Source organism: Berghia stephanieae, chromosome 4 (genome assembly GCF_034508935.2).
Source record: "Berghia stephanieae isolate SIO BIC M18660-M18661 chromosome 4, UCSD_Bste_1.3, whole genome shotgun sequence".
In the NCBI taxonomy this organism is placed as follows: Eukaryota; Metazoa; Mollusca; class Gastropoda; order Nudibranchia; family Aeolidiidae; genus Berghia; species Berghia stephanieae.
Window position 1 is genome coordinate 88614836 of NC_088363.1, and position 17715 is coordinate 88632550.

General features: G+C 37.6%; 2 protein-coding genes across 2 annotated transcripts in view; both read right to left on the reverse strand.

The window, feature by feature from the left end:
* The window catches only part of LOC144971516 (uncharacterized), a 264566-nt gene that overhangs the window by 13435 nt on the left and 233416 nt on the right, over positions 1–17715 (reverse strand). The window lies entirely within an intron of this gene.
* LOC144971517 (uncharacterized) lies at positions 4290–6668 on the reverse strand. The gene is made up of 2 exons (XM_078912500.1): positions 6369–6668; positions 4290–4411 (listed from the first exon to the last, which is right to left on the reverse strand). Exons 1-2 carry the CDS (start codon positions 6562–6564, stop codon positions 4302–4304), a joined length of 306 nt encoding a protein of 101 aa, XP_078768626.1. The 5' UTR covers positions 6565–6668; the 3' UTR covers positions 4290–4301.

Consider the following 17715-nt stretch of genomic DNA (forward strand, 5'->3'; position numbering starts at 1 on the left):
TAAATCATAGAAAACGACGTATAACCATCTAGCTTCCCATTAACTGTTGCCTTTAAACAACTTAAATTAAATTGAGCTTTATATAGCGCAATATCCACTAAATGTGCTCAAAGCGCTTTACAAGAGGTCTCTCGCCAACAGCAACATTTAACATGTAGGACGGGACATGACCCCTGTTAGGCGATATTACAATTTTTCGGACAAAGGCAACGCTGTTAACGGCCAGGTACTCATTTTACACCTGAGTACGATGAGAGAGTGTGAGTAAAGAGTCTTTTCCAAGGACTCAACTAAGCGCCTAAGCGCGAGGTTCGAACCCAGGACCTTCCGATCCGAAAGCGAGTGTCATACCACTAGACCACATAGCCGCACATGTAATACTTTCATCTTTTATAATATCAACTCACCAATGCCTAAGAAGGTCAACCGGGAGATTTTTAAAAAAGCCGATCTTCCGGCAATAGCCGGATAAAGGCCATCCCTGTCTGATGGAAAAATAAAATATATGTGACCCATCGCATCAAAACGGTATTACGTCGGAACGAACCATATGCTTAAAAACCGAATTAAATGTTAAACTGATAAAAAATGTAAATTGTTGGCATTAGCACCCTAAAATTAAATATGGTATCCATTCTCCTCAATAAACATACAAACTCAACACAAGCCTGATATTTCTGGCTACAAATTCAATTTTCATCTTAACCAACCCGACTTAATACCGTTTTCAAGCGAAGGGTCACATATAAATAGAAATGAACTGACATTATAGATAGCGCATTTCTACGGATTAGAATATTAAATGAGTTTCAGTCAATTCCCTCAGCAAGTTACGGTGAACCGAATTTCCGTTTTGTACGCTATAAGTTGACTGCAGGAGTAATTTTTTTTGTACAACAACTCACAACATCTGTCTCTGCCTATAGATAGAATGCGCTTGGCTAAGACTAAGAAGCTCACACCATTGCCATCCGGAAGTATAATGGACCAACACACAAAACTGTGTGTATCCATGAACGTTTATAGTCGGGTTAATACCGTTCAGTGAGCATTACTCATAAACGCGGATGGCAAAAAAAATAATAACAAAGACGTGAGTTACGTCATCTACGAACTATCTATAGCCAGGTACTCGTTCAAAAGATTTGGGCAGTCTGTAGATGAGGACTTAAGTGTACAGTTTGTGCATGGGTTAATTCCACTTTAATGAGCAATAACTTTGGATTAGAATGCTAAAAGATCAGGACACATACCTCCTGATTGGCACATATATATATATATATACACACACACACACACACATACACACACACACACACACACACACACATATATAATATATATATATATATATATATATATATATATATATATATATATATATATATATATATATACATATTTGATGGATGTCCTGTAGTTATTATTATTCACCCAAATGAAGAGACGCCTTCGAGTGTCAAGACAGCCATATTGGACGAAATGTGAGTTGAATTTTACTCATTTATATATATATATATATATATATATATATATATATATATATATATATATATATATATATATATATATATATATATATATATATATAAATGTAAATTTTCACTCACATTATTCTTGCCAAGACGATTTCGTTTCTGTGTTCCCACTTCATCAGTCGGCAGAATCCATTTGTCAAATGGATTCTGCCGACTGATGAAGTGGGAACACAGAAACGAAATCGTCTTGGCAAGAATAATGTGAGTGAAAATTTACATTTATATATTAGCTCTAACCACCATTATCGAGCACTTTCGTACCTACAAGTACCCGCCAACACGCATATATATATATATATATATATATATATATATATATATATATATATATATATATATATACATATATATATATATATATATACATATATATATATATATACATATATATATATATATATATATATATATATATTTATATATATACGTGGGTGTGGGTGTATGAGTATGTTTATATATGCATATATATAATATATTTAAAGAGAGAGAAAGAGAGAGAAAGAGAGAAAGAGAGAGAGAGAGAGAGAGAGAGAGAGAGAGAGAGAGAGAGAGAGAGAGAGAGAGAGAGAGAGAGAGAGAGAGAGAGAGAGAATAAAGCAATGCGAATGACAATATATATATATATATATATATATATATATATATATATATATATATATATATATATATAATACATATATATATATATAATGGACGTCGCAAACAGCTAAAATCGTTTCATGACATTCAAATCAAATCCTATTGATTGGCGACATGGAAATTAAAATCACACCATCTATTCTGTTGTCTACAGTGAATCTAACCATGGGGAAAACGTGACCACCTATTGATTCGTAGATAGTTCTAGGATTCCTCTACTCTCTCCATATAATAGAGCTGATTATTTATAAACAATATATAACATTTAAGTCCATGCTACGTCTAATAAAAACAAGTAATGTGTTGTTTTGTTTTACGAATAACTTGAATTTCTTAATAGAACATTATGAGTCAATGGAATTCAATTTAGATTATATTCAAAATTACCCAAATTTAGTCAAAAGTAAAAAAAAAAATAGAACACATCGTTTAAATATCTCAAACCTGGTAACATGCGAAGTCCCAGGTTTGAGAATTTTTGCCAAGAAGAGGGTCATTTAAATCGATCGATATTTATTGAAGGATGAGTTTTCTGACCAAATTTTTTAATACGTATAGTTAACGGTTAAGGGCAAAATAAACAAGTAGAACTAGATAGAAAATTTCGTTTTTAAAAGTTTGAAGCGTAAAAAGCCCAACACTCCTGAATGCAGTGTTCAATTTTGGAAAATGTTTATCCGTTGAAATTTCAAACTCCATTTTAACCAGTTAACTGCCGTACTCTGGAAAGACACATACATGCAAATTTGGTCAGGAAACTCGTCCTTCAAACACCGATCGGTTTAGATACCCTCATCTTGGCAAAATCTATCAAACCTGGGACCATTTAATTTTTCTTTAACCGATCGATATTTGAAGGACAAGTTAATTTCTTGTCAAAATTTTAAATACGTGTCTTTCTAGAATACGACAGTTAACTGGATAAGCATTGGGTTAATCTCGACACAACACCCCTTTGATAAGATTAGTAACATGTATAATATGTGACCCATTGCCTCAAGTCATAAGTGTTGTGTCGGGGTGAACAAGATTTCCAAAAATGAGTTTTAACCCTTTCCTTACCAACCATTTTCAGAATATTCCCCACAATTTCACACCCACCCAACACAAAAATAGTTTTTATTTTACTCAAACAGAAAAGCAAATACATTCTATGCATCATATTGATCAGTAAAATGTACTCTACAACACAGTGTCACGTTTTTATATCTATAATAAAAACATTTTTCTTTAAATTGTGTGATTTACAAAAGAAATCTGAATGATAAAAGTGCTGGTTGGATCGTAACGAATGTGACGATTTTCCTATGGTTGGTAATGTTTACTATAGTTCGAGAAACCGCATTCGTTCTTTATAATGGAGTCCATAAATTCAAGTCAAATTTCATACTTCTTTGACCTTACAGTAGACTTCGTCAATTTGCTCAGAACGACATATAACCGTATCGAGGCGACGCGTAACATGCTCTTACATTGAATGATCTTATGGACAGGTTCGACAGGTATTTATTTACACCCTAGTACGGTGAGTGAATGTGAGTAAAGATCCTTTTCCCATGCGATTCTCAGAGCGGGACTCGAACCGTAGCCATCATTAAGTTATAGCCTGACACTGAAACCCCCAAAAAAGACTGGCATTTTGACGTCATTATTTCTTTTTTTGCACCGCCTAGTGAGTTGTCGTTAGTAGAGCTCATGGAAACAAGTTATTTCATTGGTTGGACTATTGAATACAACTCACGATTTGTTTTCTTTTGTGACCAAAGACTGGCATTTTTGACGTCATTTTTTGGTCAGTGTCAGGCTATAAGTTAACGATGGCTACGCTCGAACCCGGGACCTTCCGATCCATACAAATACCCTGATTCATATCACTTGTTCACAAATCTGATAACCCTACGCCATTTGATCCGGTTATTTATTATCATCATCGGTGTAATGGCGTTTATTGTAATGTTGCCTGTGATACATTTCCCAATACAATGTGTAATGAGATCAACTCTATTTGGATTACCATATCCATTCACAGCCCAGCCTATTTTTTGTTTTGTTTTGGTTAGACTGGCTCGATGATAACATCATCCGGGCCATAACTCATTTATCAATCTTTTTTATTTTTCTTATTCAAATGCACATGATATTATTCATACGTGGCTTTTTGTCCGGACATAACGCGACCGCTTGAGAATCGGACAGATTTTGGTAACAGTTGTCCCACAGACCGCCATCAAAACCTGGAAGAAGAAAAAGTAAAAGGAGACAAAGCCATTACGTGAGTTAAGTCTGGGCCGTAAACAATGATACAATGATATCAATAACATTCAACATACATGATAATATACAAGATTGATTAGGATTTAAATAACAACAAATACAACAACCATTTCATTGACAAAGCATATTATCTATGTCCTCAATTGTAATATCTAACTTTCTGAAACTTACTCAAAAGAAAGGATTCAGTGTCTTTTTTTTAGCACTGAAAAGTGTCAGAAAAATGCGAACCAAATGCTAGTTTTAAAGTTCTATATCCGAATACAGTATGGTGGGCATATTATTATCATCATTATAACACACTGTTGTGATGAAGCCTGATGTGAGTTGGTTTGAGATGTTTGACAATTCTACGACCATAATATGTAAATGAGCGGCTATGTGGTCTATTTATATGACACTCGCCTTTAGATCGGAAGGTCCTGGGTTCGAGTCCCGCTCTGAGCAGCGCATGTTTGAGTCCTCGGAAACAGGCTATAATTACTCACATTCTCTCATCGTTCTTAGGTGGAAATGAATACCCGACCATTAAAAATGTAATATCGCCTAACAGGCGTCATGTCTCGTCCTACATTTTGAGTCATGCTGTTTGCGAGTGAGCCTTTTAAAAGAGGTTTTGAACACGTTAAGTAGATATTGCGCTATATAAAAGCTCAAGTTTATAAAAATGTTGGGCTGTGTGACTGATAAAAATATGTCCATGTGGGTTCAAACCCACCATCGTATGATACAACTGTGCAAATTAATTGAAATATAAACAGAATCTTAAAAGAATTGCCTGTTGTGAAATTGGACACCTAACAAAATTTCATCACGCTCAGCCTCGAGCGATGATTCATTATTATTTCTTTTTGAATAAATTAGTTTTAATCAGCAAGATGTTGATTTGTAAGCAAGATTTGTAAAACATAAAATTTCACACGGATATAGAATATTTACACCATATTTCATGCGCTTCACAGCCTTACTTAGACATCTCGGGATAATCATATAATACTATAATATTTCTCTTTCGAATGGCATGTTTTAAGACACCTATGTGGTCTTGTGGTATGACACTCGCTTTCGGATCGGAAGGTCCTGGGTTCGAGCCTCGCGCTCGGCGCATAGTTGAGTCCTTGGAAAAGGCTCTTTACTCACATTCTCTCACCGTATTCAGGTGTAAAATGAGTTCCTGGCCGTTAACATCGTTGTCTTTGTCCGAAAAATTATAATATCGCCTAACAGGCGTCAGGTCCCGTCCTGCATGTTAAATGTTGCTGTTGACCAGGGACCCCTTCTAAAGCGCTTTGAGCACATTTAGTGGATATTTTTTTTTTATATATATAGTGCTTTTGGCAGCAAACTTGATGTTTCGTCTCTTACGGACAGGTATTCATTTACACCTGGATTGAGTGGGTTATTACTTTTTCTAAGGCAGCATGAAGCCAAATTTCCATTCCATACAACACAAATCATTCCGGACTAGCATTCTTACAATATCCGTCACTGCATAAAGCCAGGTTTTTCATTCGCAACAAAGTCGAGAGGGCTTATATTATAATATATGTAAAGTGCTTTACTTAAGGCTATAGTTTAGCAAAGATTGTAGCCTAATCAATTATTGACCATGGCCAACACTGCTTGACTTTGTTGGAAGGCATGACACAGCAGTAACAGCGCTGAGTAATGGACGCCACAAAATTTAAGCACATAAGTTTATTCCTGAAATAGATTGTTATAAAAACCACAATGATAAAAAACAACAACAAAAAAACCAACAAACAACCTCCCCCCCCCAAAAAAAAAACAAACAAAACAAAAAAAAAAAAAAAACAAAAAAAAAAAAAAAAAAAAAAAAAAAACAAAAAAAAAACAAAAAACAAAAACAACAGCCCCCCTCCCATAACAAACAAACCAACAACCAAAAAAACTCACCCTTTCCATGTATCCATTGTGATGACGTGATTGCGGCCGTGGAAAAGATCATGGCGGCTACAGTAGCAAACAGCCCAAACAGTCGAAAGGGCCTCCAGAGTTTGGCTTCTCGTAAGTAGTACTCCTCCCCGAATTTCCGTAGATCAGAGCTATTTTGGCGGGTCTTGAACTTCAGAAAATTTTTCATGACTGACATAGTCTCATTATTGACGACTTCAGCGGGGGAATCTTGTCTCTTCACAAAACGAGACTTAAAGAGTTTTGGTTGTGACAAGACATGGTTTTGATGGCGTCAGAATTTAAAACTGAGGTCTCCGAGTTCGTTTCTTTACAGAAATATCTATTCAGCTAGGAATTTTATCTCTTCACAAAATGAGACTTCAAGAGATTTGGTTGTGACAAGACATGGTTTTGATGATGTCCGAGAATTTGAAACTGCAGTTTACGCGTGTTCGTCTCTTCACAGAAATAGTTAATTAATTTAATATAATCTCGATTAAACAGTCTTGTTTTAACTTCTATGGTGATAGTAAAATTGGAGAAATTAATTGTATGGGTAGTCAATGATTAAACAAAATGTCAATCTTCATCACTGCTGGTGAAAATCACGTAAAAAATATAAAACAAGAAATTAAGGAGAAGGCACCGGTGTAAGATAAAGATCTGAACAAGTGTGTATGAAAGGTGCCAGACAAAGCAAGAAAGAAAAATACAAGAAAAAAAAAACACCTCCCCCCAAAAAATCAGTCGACCTCGATTTCATACACACTTGTTCAGATCTTTATGGTACAAAATATGTATCGAACTTAAAAATGCACAACTGTATCAAAACCCAATACGATTAAGAAAAGCCCCCCCCCCCCCCCCCCCCCCCCCCCCGAAATTCACAGACATATTAACACTCGACGACCTGGTCATTTAGTTTAAATAATTCATTTCAACACATTTGCTGTCGGTAGACATTTTCATTTAATACACGTATCTAGCTATGTATTTTAAATTTGTTTTAAACTTTTCTTCATCCATAGAATTGTAGTAACGCAAAATATATACAATTTTATTGATGATATTTTTCAGTGGAACAAGGCCATCTTCAGACTTCTTCACAAACACACATTGCATTTTCACCTGAGAGACTTGTTGGTTCAGGCCCCACTGTGGGCATCTCGCTTTTTACTTGAGCAAGAAATTAAACACATGCAGTTCACTTTTTGGCGCTGCATTGCGGCTTTATCTTGTTTGTTATTGTTATCGAGATGGACCCAATTAAAAAAAAACCCGATAATGATTATAATTATTTATTATTTGTCTAAAAACATTCAATAATTGAAAAGAGAAGTTTGGTATCCATTATCATGTTCTGTTTAAACTTTCAGGCCCCTGTATCGGGACTTCATAGCACTTGGGGTGGGGGGTGGGGGTCATGATACCGACAGTAACAAGTGCTTGCTATCCTTTGTTCACGACGTTGGCCTAATGCGATGTTCTTTCCGGAATAAAGGGTCTTGAAGGGATAGGTTGACCCTACTAATAGTGTTCTGTATTGTTATAAAAATATTGAGAGAGAGAGAGAGAGAGAGAGAGAGAGAGAGAGAGAGAGAGAGAGTGAGAGTAAAGGAGAGACGATCTGGAACAGTAGATAACATAGCTGGGCATAGACGACCATAAGTCAGACAAAATGAACATACAAAGAAAGGAAGAAAGATGAAAGACATTACATTTTAAAAAATAAAAGCAAACATTAAGGAGAAAATAAACAAAAAATACTAGACAAACTGGAAATCACAACAATCTCATAAAAAATTGTAAAAACACAAGAAACCTGTCTAAACCCCTTAGAAGCAAATAAATCGAATAGACAAATATAATGGCTGGTTTAAAAATCAAATTTAAAAATAACATGAGAGAGAAATGGCTCCATTTTCTTGTCTGGCAGACCAATCTGGCATTATCGATGCCTGAGGCATTACACAATCCCAAACCATCATTATTGATCCAACATCTCTAGGCAGTCTATGAATTGTACCTTTATTTAGACCCCCCCCCCCCCCTTCTCTCTCTCTCTTCTCTCTCTCTCCCTCCATCCCCTTTCTCTCTCTCTCTCTCTCTCTCTCTCTCTCTCTCTCTCTCTTTCTCTCTCTCTCTCTATCTATTTAGACTCCTCGTCTTTCCTTAATCCATTAATCTAAAGACTCTCTAACAACCTACTTGCCTTCCTGCCTTTCAACTTACCTTACCTACCTACATAGCCATCTACTTACATACCTACCTACCTATCTATCTATCTATCTATCTATCTATCTATCTATCTATCTATCTATCTATCTATCTATCTATCTATCTATCTATCTATCTGTCTGTCTGTCTGTCTGTCTGTCTGTCTGTCTGTCTGTCTATCTATCTATCTATCTATCTATCTATCTATCTATCTATCTTGCTATCCGTGAATTTATGCATATAACCGAACCAGTCATAATATTTATTTTGCATTATTATTTTCTCAGAAAATCATAGGAATTGGAGTCATTGTGTCTTGGGGTTTTGTCAAGTATAATGGGCAAGCTAAAAACGACGGGTTTTTTTTTTAGTCGTCATAGCCATTAAGCCCATGGAGCCGAGCTTATCCCAGTTTCTGTAGCTTTAAACGGACAATCGCATAATTTGCTTGCAATCCTTTTTAATAGGACGCCAGTCTATCGCAAAGTACTTTCCGCCAGATCTATCAGACCCGGCTACCAAATCACTGCTGGCCGGACAAGGGGAGGAGGAGGAGGAGGAGGAGGAGGAGGAGGGGGGGGAGGAAGGAGGAGGGAGGAGGAGGAGGAGGAGGAGGAGGAGGAGGAGGAGGAGGAGGAGGGAGGAGGAGGAGGAGGAGGAGGAGGAGGAGGAGGAGGAGGAGGAGGGAGGAGGAGGAGGAGAGGAGGAGGGAGGAGGAGAGGAGGAGGAGGAGGAGAGGAGGAGGAGGAGGAGGAGGAGGAGGGAGGAGGGAGGAGGAGGAGGAGGAGGAGGAGGAGGAGGAGGAGGAGGAGGAGGAGGAGGAGGAGGAGGAGAGGAGGGAGGAGGAGGAGGAGGAGGAGGAGGGGAGGAGGGGAGGAGGAGAGGAGGAGGAGGAGAGGAGGAGGAGGAGAGGAGGAGGGAGGGAGGAGGAGGGTGAGGAGGAGAGGAGGAGGAGGAGGAGGGGAGGGAGGAGGAGGGGGAGGAGTGGGGAGGGCGGGAGGGGGTGAGCGAGGCGGATGCTGTGGCTGAGGGCGGGTTGGCGGGTCTGGGGGGCGGAGGAGCGGGGGGGACTTGAGGCGGGAGGCGGAACGTAGACACAAACACATCTCGAATCCCCCGGATCGATCAAGTATTCCAATGTGTGACGCGTGTACTCTACAAAATAATCAGATAGAGCCCCCCCCCCCCCCCCCCCCCCCCCCCCCCCCCCCCCATCCCCAAGTACGATGTAAATGTGGTATAAATAATATGTCAAATACGGTAGACGGATAAAACAATTACAAATATTTTAGTACAGAAAACATTTACATCATGCATCGAATACCCCCCCCCCCCCCCCCCCCCCCCGCCTCGTTAAAGTTTAAAACTCGAGACCTCTTTAAAGCTTCTTGTTACAGAGTTTTTGAAAATCTGTGAGTCATCAAACGATCTATATTATGGCGTATGCAAAGTAGACAAGTGCTGTTGTGCCCAATGAAAACAAAGTTGTATGTCTATGTACTGCAGACGTCTGCTTATACATTTTTATTTATTTTCTTCACCCTCCAAAGTACTGAGCTTCCTTTCCCGCCTCTCTCTCTCTCTCTCTCTCTCTCTCTCTCTCTCTCTCTCTCTGTGTGTGTGTGTGTGTGTGTGTGTGTGTGTTTGTTTCTTTCTCTTACTCATACCTCAACAAACCTTTCTTCCTTGCTGTCCCCTTCCTTTCTGTTTCCTCTATGACGATGGATCAAACAAAAATGATTGCAACCTTTCACTGTTTAATGTATTAATATTTAATTGTAATATCCGTTCCAATGGCCAAGACTGGTCAATATTGCTAATGGCTATCGCCCATGGCTTTTAGTAGACTGACCAGCTAGGTCATAATAATGCCTATAGCCACATTTAATGTACCTTGGACATCAATGAGGTAGAATTTCAACTTCTGTTTATTCACGAATAGCGTGGACTTTTCAAAACATTTCACGGAGAGAGAGAGAGAGAGAGAGAGAGAGAGAGAGAGAGAGAGAGAGAGAGAGAGAGAGAGAGAGAGAGAGAGAGAGAGAGAGAGCAGTCAATAACGATGCTCGAGGTCCCAGGTTTGAGAGATTTTGACAAGATAAGGGTCAATGAAATCATTGATATTTGGAGGACGACTTTTCCGGCCAAACTTTTAAGTACGTGTCTTTCGGGAGTACGAACATATTTCGCGAATTTGAATGGAAAAATTTTTGCTTTCATTAACATACCTACAAAAAAACCCCAACAACAACAAAAAGAAAACCAAACACAAAAAACCTTCAAAACCCCAGAAAAACAACAACAAACCAAACAAAAAAAAACAAAAAAACAAAACAAAACAAAACAAAAAACAAAAAAAAAACAAAAAACAAACCAGCAACAAACACATAGCTATTATTTTCAGTCATTTCGCCATCGGTTTTGCCAACGCTGTAGATAAATTATTCTACGATACGATCTGAAAGTGTTTTGAGGAATAATAATAAAAAAAAAAAACAGAACACAAACAAAAGGAAAACAAAAAAAAAAAAACAAACACACACACTCGCGCACACACACACACACATACACACACACACACACAAACACATACACACAAACACACATACAAAACATCAACAAATAAAAAAACAAACATCCGGGTCTAACAGACCCAGCAAGGTTGTTTTTGTTTTGTTTTTCTGTTTGTTTTCTTTTTGTTTGTTTGTTTGTTTTTTAATTAATTGCTGGATGAACAGAGAGAAAATACGAAAATAATACCATGTTCTGACGTAGTATTGTACATTTCTTCCACATATAACCTAAAGATTCCTCAATTTTTAGAGATTCAGTTTCCTCGTTGAATAGATTCTCTCATAAATAGTATGCGCTTGGTTAAGAAACTCATAACATTGCCATCCTGAAGTATAACGGACCAACACACAAAACTGTGTGTAACCAAGAACGTTTATAGTCTGGTTATTACTGATTAGTGAGAAGTACTCATAAACGCGGATGGCCAAAAACAATAACAAAAACCTGAGTGACGCCAACTTCGAACTATCTATATGATTGATGGGTCATTCCTCTAGTGGTTCAAATTCTACCACCAAATTAATGAATAGATAAATTATACAGAAAAACAATATCATTCCAGAAAATATTATAAATATGCACGTTCTTCTGGTCAGTCTCAACAAGAAAGCATTGAGAGCCTGCTGGTAACTGAGGGGAGTCAATTTGTTGGGTCAACTTGGAGTTGGAGGAGGTCCGGCCACTGAGTACGATCTATTTGGACATCAGCTGATAAAAGATAGACCGTCTTCCATTGTCCCGTGGCAACTCGTGTATGTCATTACCCTAGAAATTGAAAATGTCATACAAACAATTGCCCTGAGCAAAATGATGTTGGGAGGACGGGGTAATACATACAAAAGTTGTCCACATAGATAATAGGTAACCACCATCCCATCACTTAGTTGGTAAGATCATCAGTTAGTGACAAGCAAATGGACAGGTGTCGGTCCCGAATAAAGTCGGCATTTATTTCCCTAAGAGATGAAGTGAGTAGAAAAGTGCCAGAAGACAATAGAGAATAAATTTTTTTCCGCGGCGGTGATGGGGTTTGAACCCGCGACCTTATTGGTACGACAACTCCGCCTGGCCGGTGAGAGCGTGACTCTACCGTATGAGCTATTCATTTATTTCCCTGACGCCTATTCTCATCAAGCATAGATTTGGTAACTGAGATTGACAGACCTGGTGGAAAGTTCTATTAGATTCTTTTCCAAAGAGTAGCAAGCAATTGTTATCATATATACATATATATAAGTCCAAAACCGCGTGTCACATCACTGACCAACAAAGTCACACGATAAAATTATGTGTAGTTTTGGAGACAGTAATAAATAGTGATCGCCATTGAGTGAATGCATTATCTACCAAATTCAATCCCTTGATTGGTGGACAATGAATAATTACAAAGACCTTTCCACACTGGACTGGTATCTAAGTGCTGGGGCTTGTCCTTTTAATTAATTGTTTGATTTTGTGAGTTTTGTTCACTCGGAGACTATAAAAGTTGTGTGTTGGTCTGTTATACTTCCGGGTGGCAATGTTGCGAGCTTCTTAGCCAAACGCATACTATCTATACAGTTATGAAAATAGAGCAAAAATTCCGTAAATCTACGATGTTTTTGGTAGTAAGAGGCAGGTCTGTTCAACCCGTGTATAGATAGTATGCGCTTGGCTAAGAAGCTCATAACATTGCCATCCGGAAGTATAACGGACCAACACACAAAACTGTGTGTATCCATGAACGTTTATAATCGGGTTAATACAGTTCAGTGAACATTACTCATAAACGCGGATGGCAAAAAAACAATAACAAAGACCTGAGTGACGTCATCTTCGAACTATCTATAATGTCTTAGTATATTAATCTACCATGACTGTAATAGCATTGTGACTTGTATGTTGGGTGGCGCTAAGAATGGCCTTAGACCAATCATTAGCCATGGCAGCCTTAAAAATAAGGAAGTAATTACCACTCTGTGGCTAACTCTATTTCCCTCACTAATAGCTTGTTGTTTTGCCTGTGCCGTGTGTGTCTGTCTGCGCGCGCGTATTTATATATATATATATATATATATATATATATATATATATATATATATACACACACACACACGCACACACACACAAACACACACACACACATACATATTTATATCTTTGTTTAATCATGTGTATGAATTTGTGTGAGTGGTTGAGTGATATAGATAGTTCGAAGATAACGTCACTCAGGTCTTTGTTATTGTTTTTTTGCCATCCGCGTTGAACTGTATTAACCTGACTATAAACGTTCATGGATACACACAGTTTTGTGTGTTGGTCCGTTATACTTCCGGATGGCAATGTTATGAGCTTCTTTGGGTGGATCTTGGGTGGAGTCGGGATTCCTCCCCCCCCCCCCTCCCCCCCATTTCCCCTTGTCCACCCAGCAGTGATTGGGAAGCTGCTGGGCCTGTTGGATTTTGGCGGAGAGTACTTTGCGATAGATTAGCGTCCTATCCAAAGGGTAGCAAGCAATTGCTATTGTCCATTTCGCGATATAGAAACGGGAAATAAACTCGGGTTGCTTGGGCTTAATGAATGGCTTTGAAGGATTACCTTAATTGTCCACCCCGACCTTATTCAGTTTTGGAACGATTGTCACAATAAATGTGTTCAGTCAATGTGCGACAGACAGGCTATGCATTTCTGTACCTATAAAGACTCAATTGTGACGTCAGTCTTATGATAAAAGAACGTAAGCGCAATGTGCTTAGTTTTGGGTTATGGTCGGAAAGGATTTGTTTAACCCTCTCCTTACCAACCATCGGAAAATCGTCACATTCGTTACGATACAACCAACAATTTCATCTTTACGATACAACCAACAATTTCATCTTTACGATACAACCAACAATTTCATCTTTACGATACAACCAACAATTTCATCTTTACGATACAACCAACAATTTCATCTTTACGATACAACCAACAATTTCATCTTTCTGACTTCTTCTGCACATGACAAAATTGTTTAAAAAGTTGTTGTTGTAGCTATTAAACTTGACACTGTGTTATAGAGCTCATTTTGCTGAACAGTATTATGTATAGAATGTATTTGTTGCTTTTCTGATTGAGTAGGATAATTCTATTTTTGTGTTGGGTGGGAGCAAAGATTCGGTGAAAATTCTAAAAAGGAGAGAGTTAAATGCTTCAATTTCAAAATTTTTCTGATATTTTTTTATAGTGTGCGCCGTGAAACGGGGAATCCCATAATATAAAAATAACTCATTTTTGTTTGTTGGCGCTTACGTCATTTTACCATAATATGACGGCAGAATTCCTTGTATAACGTCAGACTAATTCTATTCCCTTAGCTACTACTGGGGCATTGTCGTATTGTATCGACGTTGTGTTGTGTGTGAGTAAATTAGTTACCACGTCAAAGGAATGACGCTGTACAGAACCTTGCATCTCAGGGGTACGTTAATTACTAGAGGGAGGAGCGGGGCGATAATTTGTCAACGTCAGAATTAGGCATTTCGTGTGTCAAATTAACTGTTAATTCTTATGAAAGGAGACTCTGTATTAACTCGCTCAATCCTAGAGCTTTTCGCTACTTTTAAAATTTGACAAAAATGTATAGATAGAACGAAGATGACGTCAATCGGGTCTTTGTTATTGTATTTTGCCATCCAAGTTTATGAGTACTTCTCACTAAACTGCATTATCCAGACTATAAAAGTTCATGGTTACACATAGTTTTGTGTGTTGGTCTGTTACACTTCCGGATGGCAATGTTGTGAACTTCTTAGCCAAGCGCATACTATCTATTAAAAATGAGCATGTACATAGATATTTTTATTCAACTATCATTAACATGTAAAAACTAAAAACATTAGCTTTGATACCACGCCTATAATTTGTCTCAGAAAATTGTAATAAGTAGGCATGGGGTAAAAGTAACCCGGGTAAACTACGGATATAGTCGGTGTTAGGGTTGAGTGAGTTAACTCTCTCCTTACCAGCTATTTTCAGAATTTCACCCGAAACTTCATACTCAACCAACAGAAAAATAGATTTTTCAAACAGAATAGTAACGAGTATATTCTATATTTTATTCAGAAAAATGACCTCTGCAACGCAGTATCGAGTTTTTATGGCTATAACTATAACAAAATGAAATCAGAATAAGAAAATTGTTGGCTGCATCGTAACGAATGTGACGATTTTCCTATAGATGGTAAGGAGAGGGTTAACGGCATAATGATCAACATTGGAATTACAAGACGATAATAGATGACATCAGTGCGGCTATGTGGTCTAGTGGTATGACACTCGCTTTCGGATCGGAAGGTCCTGGGTTCGAGCCTCGCTCGGCGCATAGTTGAGTCCTTGGAAAAGACTCTTTACTCACATTCTCTCACCGTGCTCAGGTGTAAAATGAGTACCTGGCCGTTAACAGCGTTGTCTTTGTCCGAAAAATTGTAATATCGCCTAACAGGCGTCATGTCTCGTCCTACAGGTTAAATGTTGCTGTTGACCAGGGACCCCTTGTAAAGTGCATTGAGCACGTTAAGTGGATATTGCGCTATATAAATGCTCAATTTTACAACCCTCTTCAGTCAAGATTACATGATATTATCACTCAGTTAAACAATTTAGACTCGGGTCTCAATTCTGTTTTACTTCATCTTTCATCTTTCAGTTCTATCAAGACATCTTAACTCATTCAACCCCAACACCGACTATATCCGTAGTTTACCCGCGGTTACTTTTACCCCATGCCTAGAATTTATTACATTTTTCTGAGACAAATTATAGGCGTAGTCTCAAAGCTATTTTTAAAATAGTTTTTGCATGTTTATGATAGTTGAAAAAAAAATTCTATCTTCACGCTCATTTTTAAGAATTTTTTTTCCAATTTTGAAAAGTATCAAAAAAAAATCTCTAGGATTGAGTGAGTTAATGCTGTAAAAGTTAAGAGTATTGAATAAAAGTAATATATATATATATATATATATATATATATATATATATATATATATATATATATATATAAAACAACTTTTAAAAAAGAGCAAAATACTCGACATGAAATGTTTCGGTATTAAATGTCCACCCCAATCAACAAATCCGCTGCTGGTCTATATGACAGACCTGCTATAACGAAAATTACGTAGTACTACGACTTTTGGACTCCAACCTCTCAAACCTGGGACCTTAGAGGTTTTTTTTTTACCAAGATGAGAGTAATTTAAATCGATCGATATTTGAAGGACGAGTTTTCTGGCCAAATGTTTAACTACGTGTGTTTCCTGAGTACGAGAATTAGCTGATTAAAGAAGTTTTGAGTTTTGTTTATTTTGTTGATATTTATTGACGCCAAACGTCAAAGTACGACTTTGTACACACGGGAATAGAAACAGCTGTCGTACTTCTTTGCATGTTCAATAACCATAGATCAGGCCCATCTAACGGTCTGTTATCTACACCAGCTGTTGGTAACCACTCCAGTTGGCCAACATCTAGATCGTCAACATTACAAAATTTAAAAACAACAAGACAAGTGGTATGTGCGCTACATGATAGTTAATTATAGGCTAGACGACTACTGTCCTATTGTTTAGTTCTTGCTACTTTCTGCCCTGTTCAGCTACAGTTATAATACCCGTCTTATCAGGCCACGGAAACAAACAAGTCACTTGAAAGTCCCGTTGGTTCGATTTGATGGTGTGATAATACAAGTGTATTTTGTTGTTTGTTAAAACACCCGATAAGAATTGGATTCAATAGTCTGATGTCACGTCGCCCAGAAACGGCGGCCATCATGGTTCTAAACAAAGACTATCGGTACTTTTTATTCTTCATGATGGCTAGAACTTTTCATATGTCTTGTGATCAGAATGTGTAAAAGTCAAAACATGATCAGATTTGTAATGTTTTTTTCCCTCTGGATACGCTTTTATGCTCGTCTTAGAAATATTTCATATGTGCGTCCGCCATTGTTCCGATAGTTTAGAGCCAGTTACTAAGTTACTATGCGTCATTACGAGGGAAGTGACGTTACGACTGTTGAAGTGTATTGAAATAGCCTAAAAACTAGAAATGATAAAAACATCTAAATTTTTGCATAATTTTCCATCACTATTCAAGTTTATTTGTGATGATATCATTTTCTGGAAGATTCTATCTATAAGCAATGAAGTCGGGCTTTTTGTCAAAAGGGAGAAATTTGACTCAATCGATTAGTTGGACGCTTTTGTATTTATCATCCAATTTTTGCGTCAATAATTGTTGAGTCAAATTTCTTCCTTTTTTTTTTACAAAAAGCGCTAGATACTGTATTGTAAGGGATTACAGGATCTTCCTGACATTTTCACCACAAAAATAAAAATTAAACTTGAATAGTGACTGATATGCAAAAAAAACCCTCTAGTTTTTTAAGCTATTCAAGTTCTTTATCGGGTAGTAATTAAAAAAAAAAACACCCCGTATATTCCAACATTGAAAAATGCTATGGTTAACCAGTTAACTGCAATCCTCTGGAAAGGCACCTCGAAAGGTCCCAGGTTGGGAGAGTTTTTGCCAAGAAGAG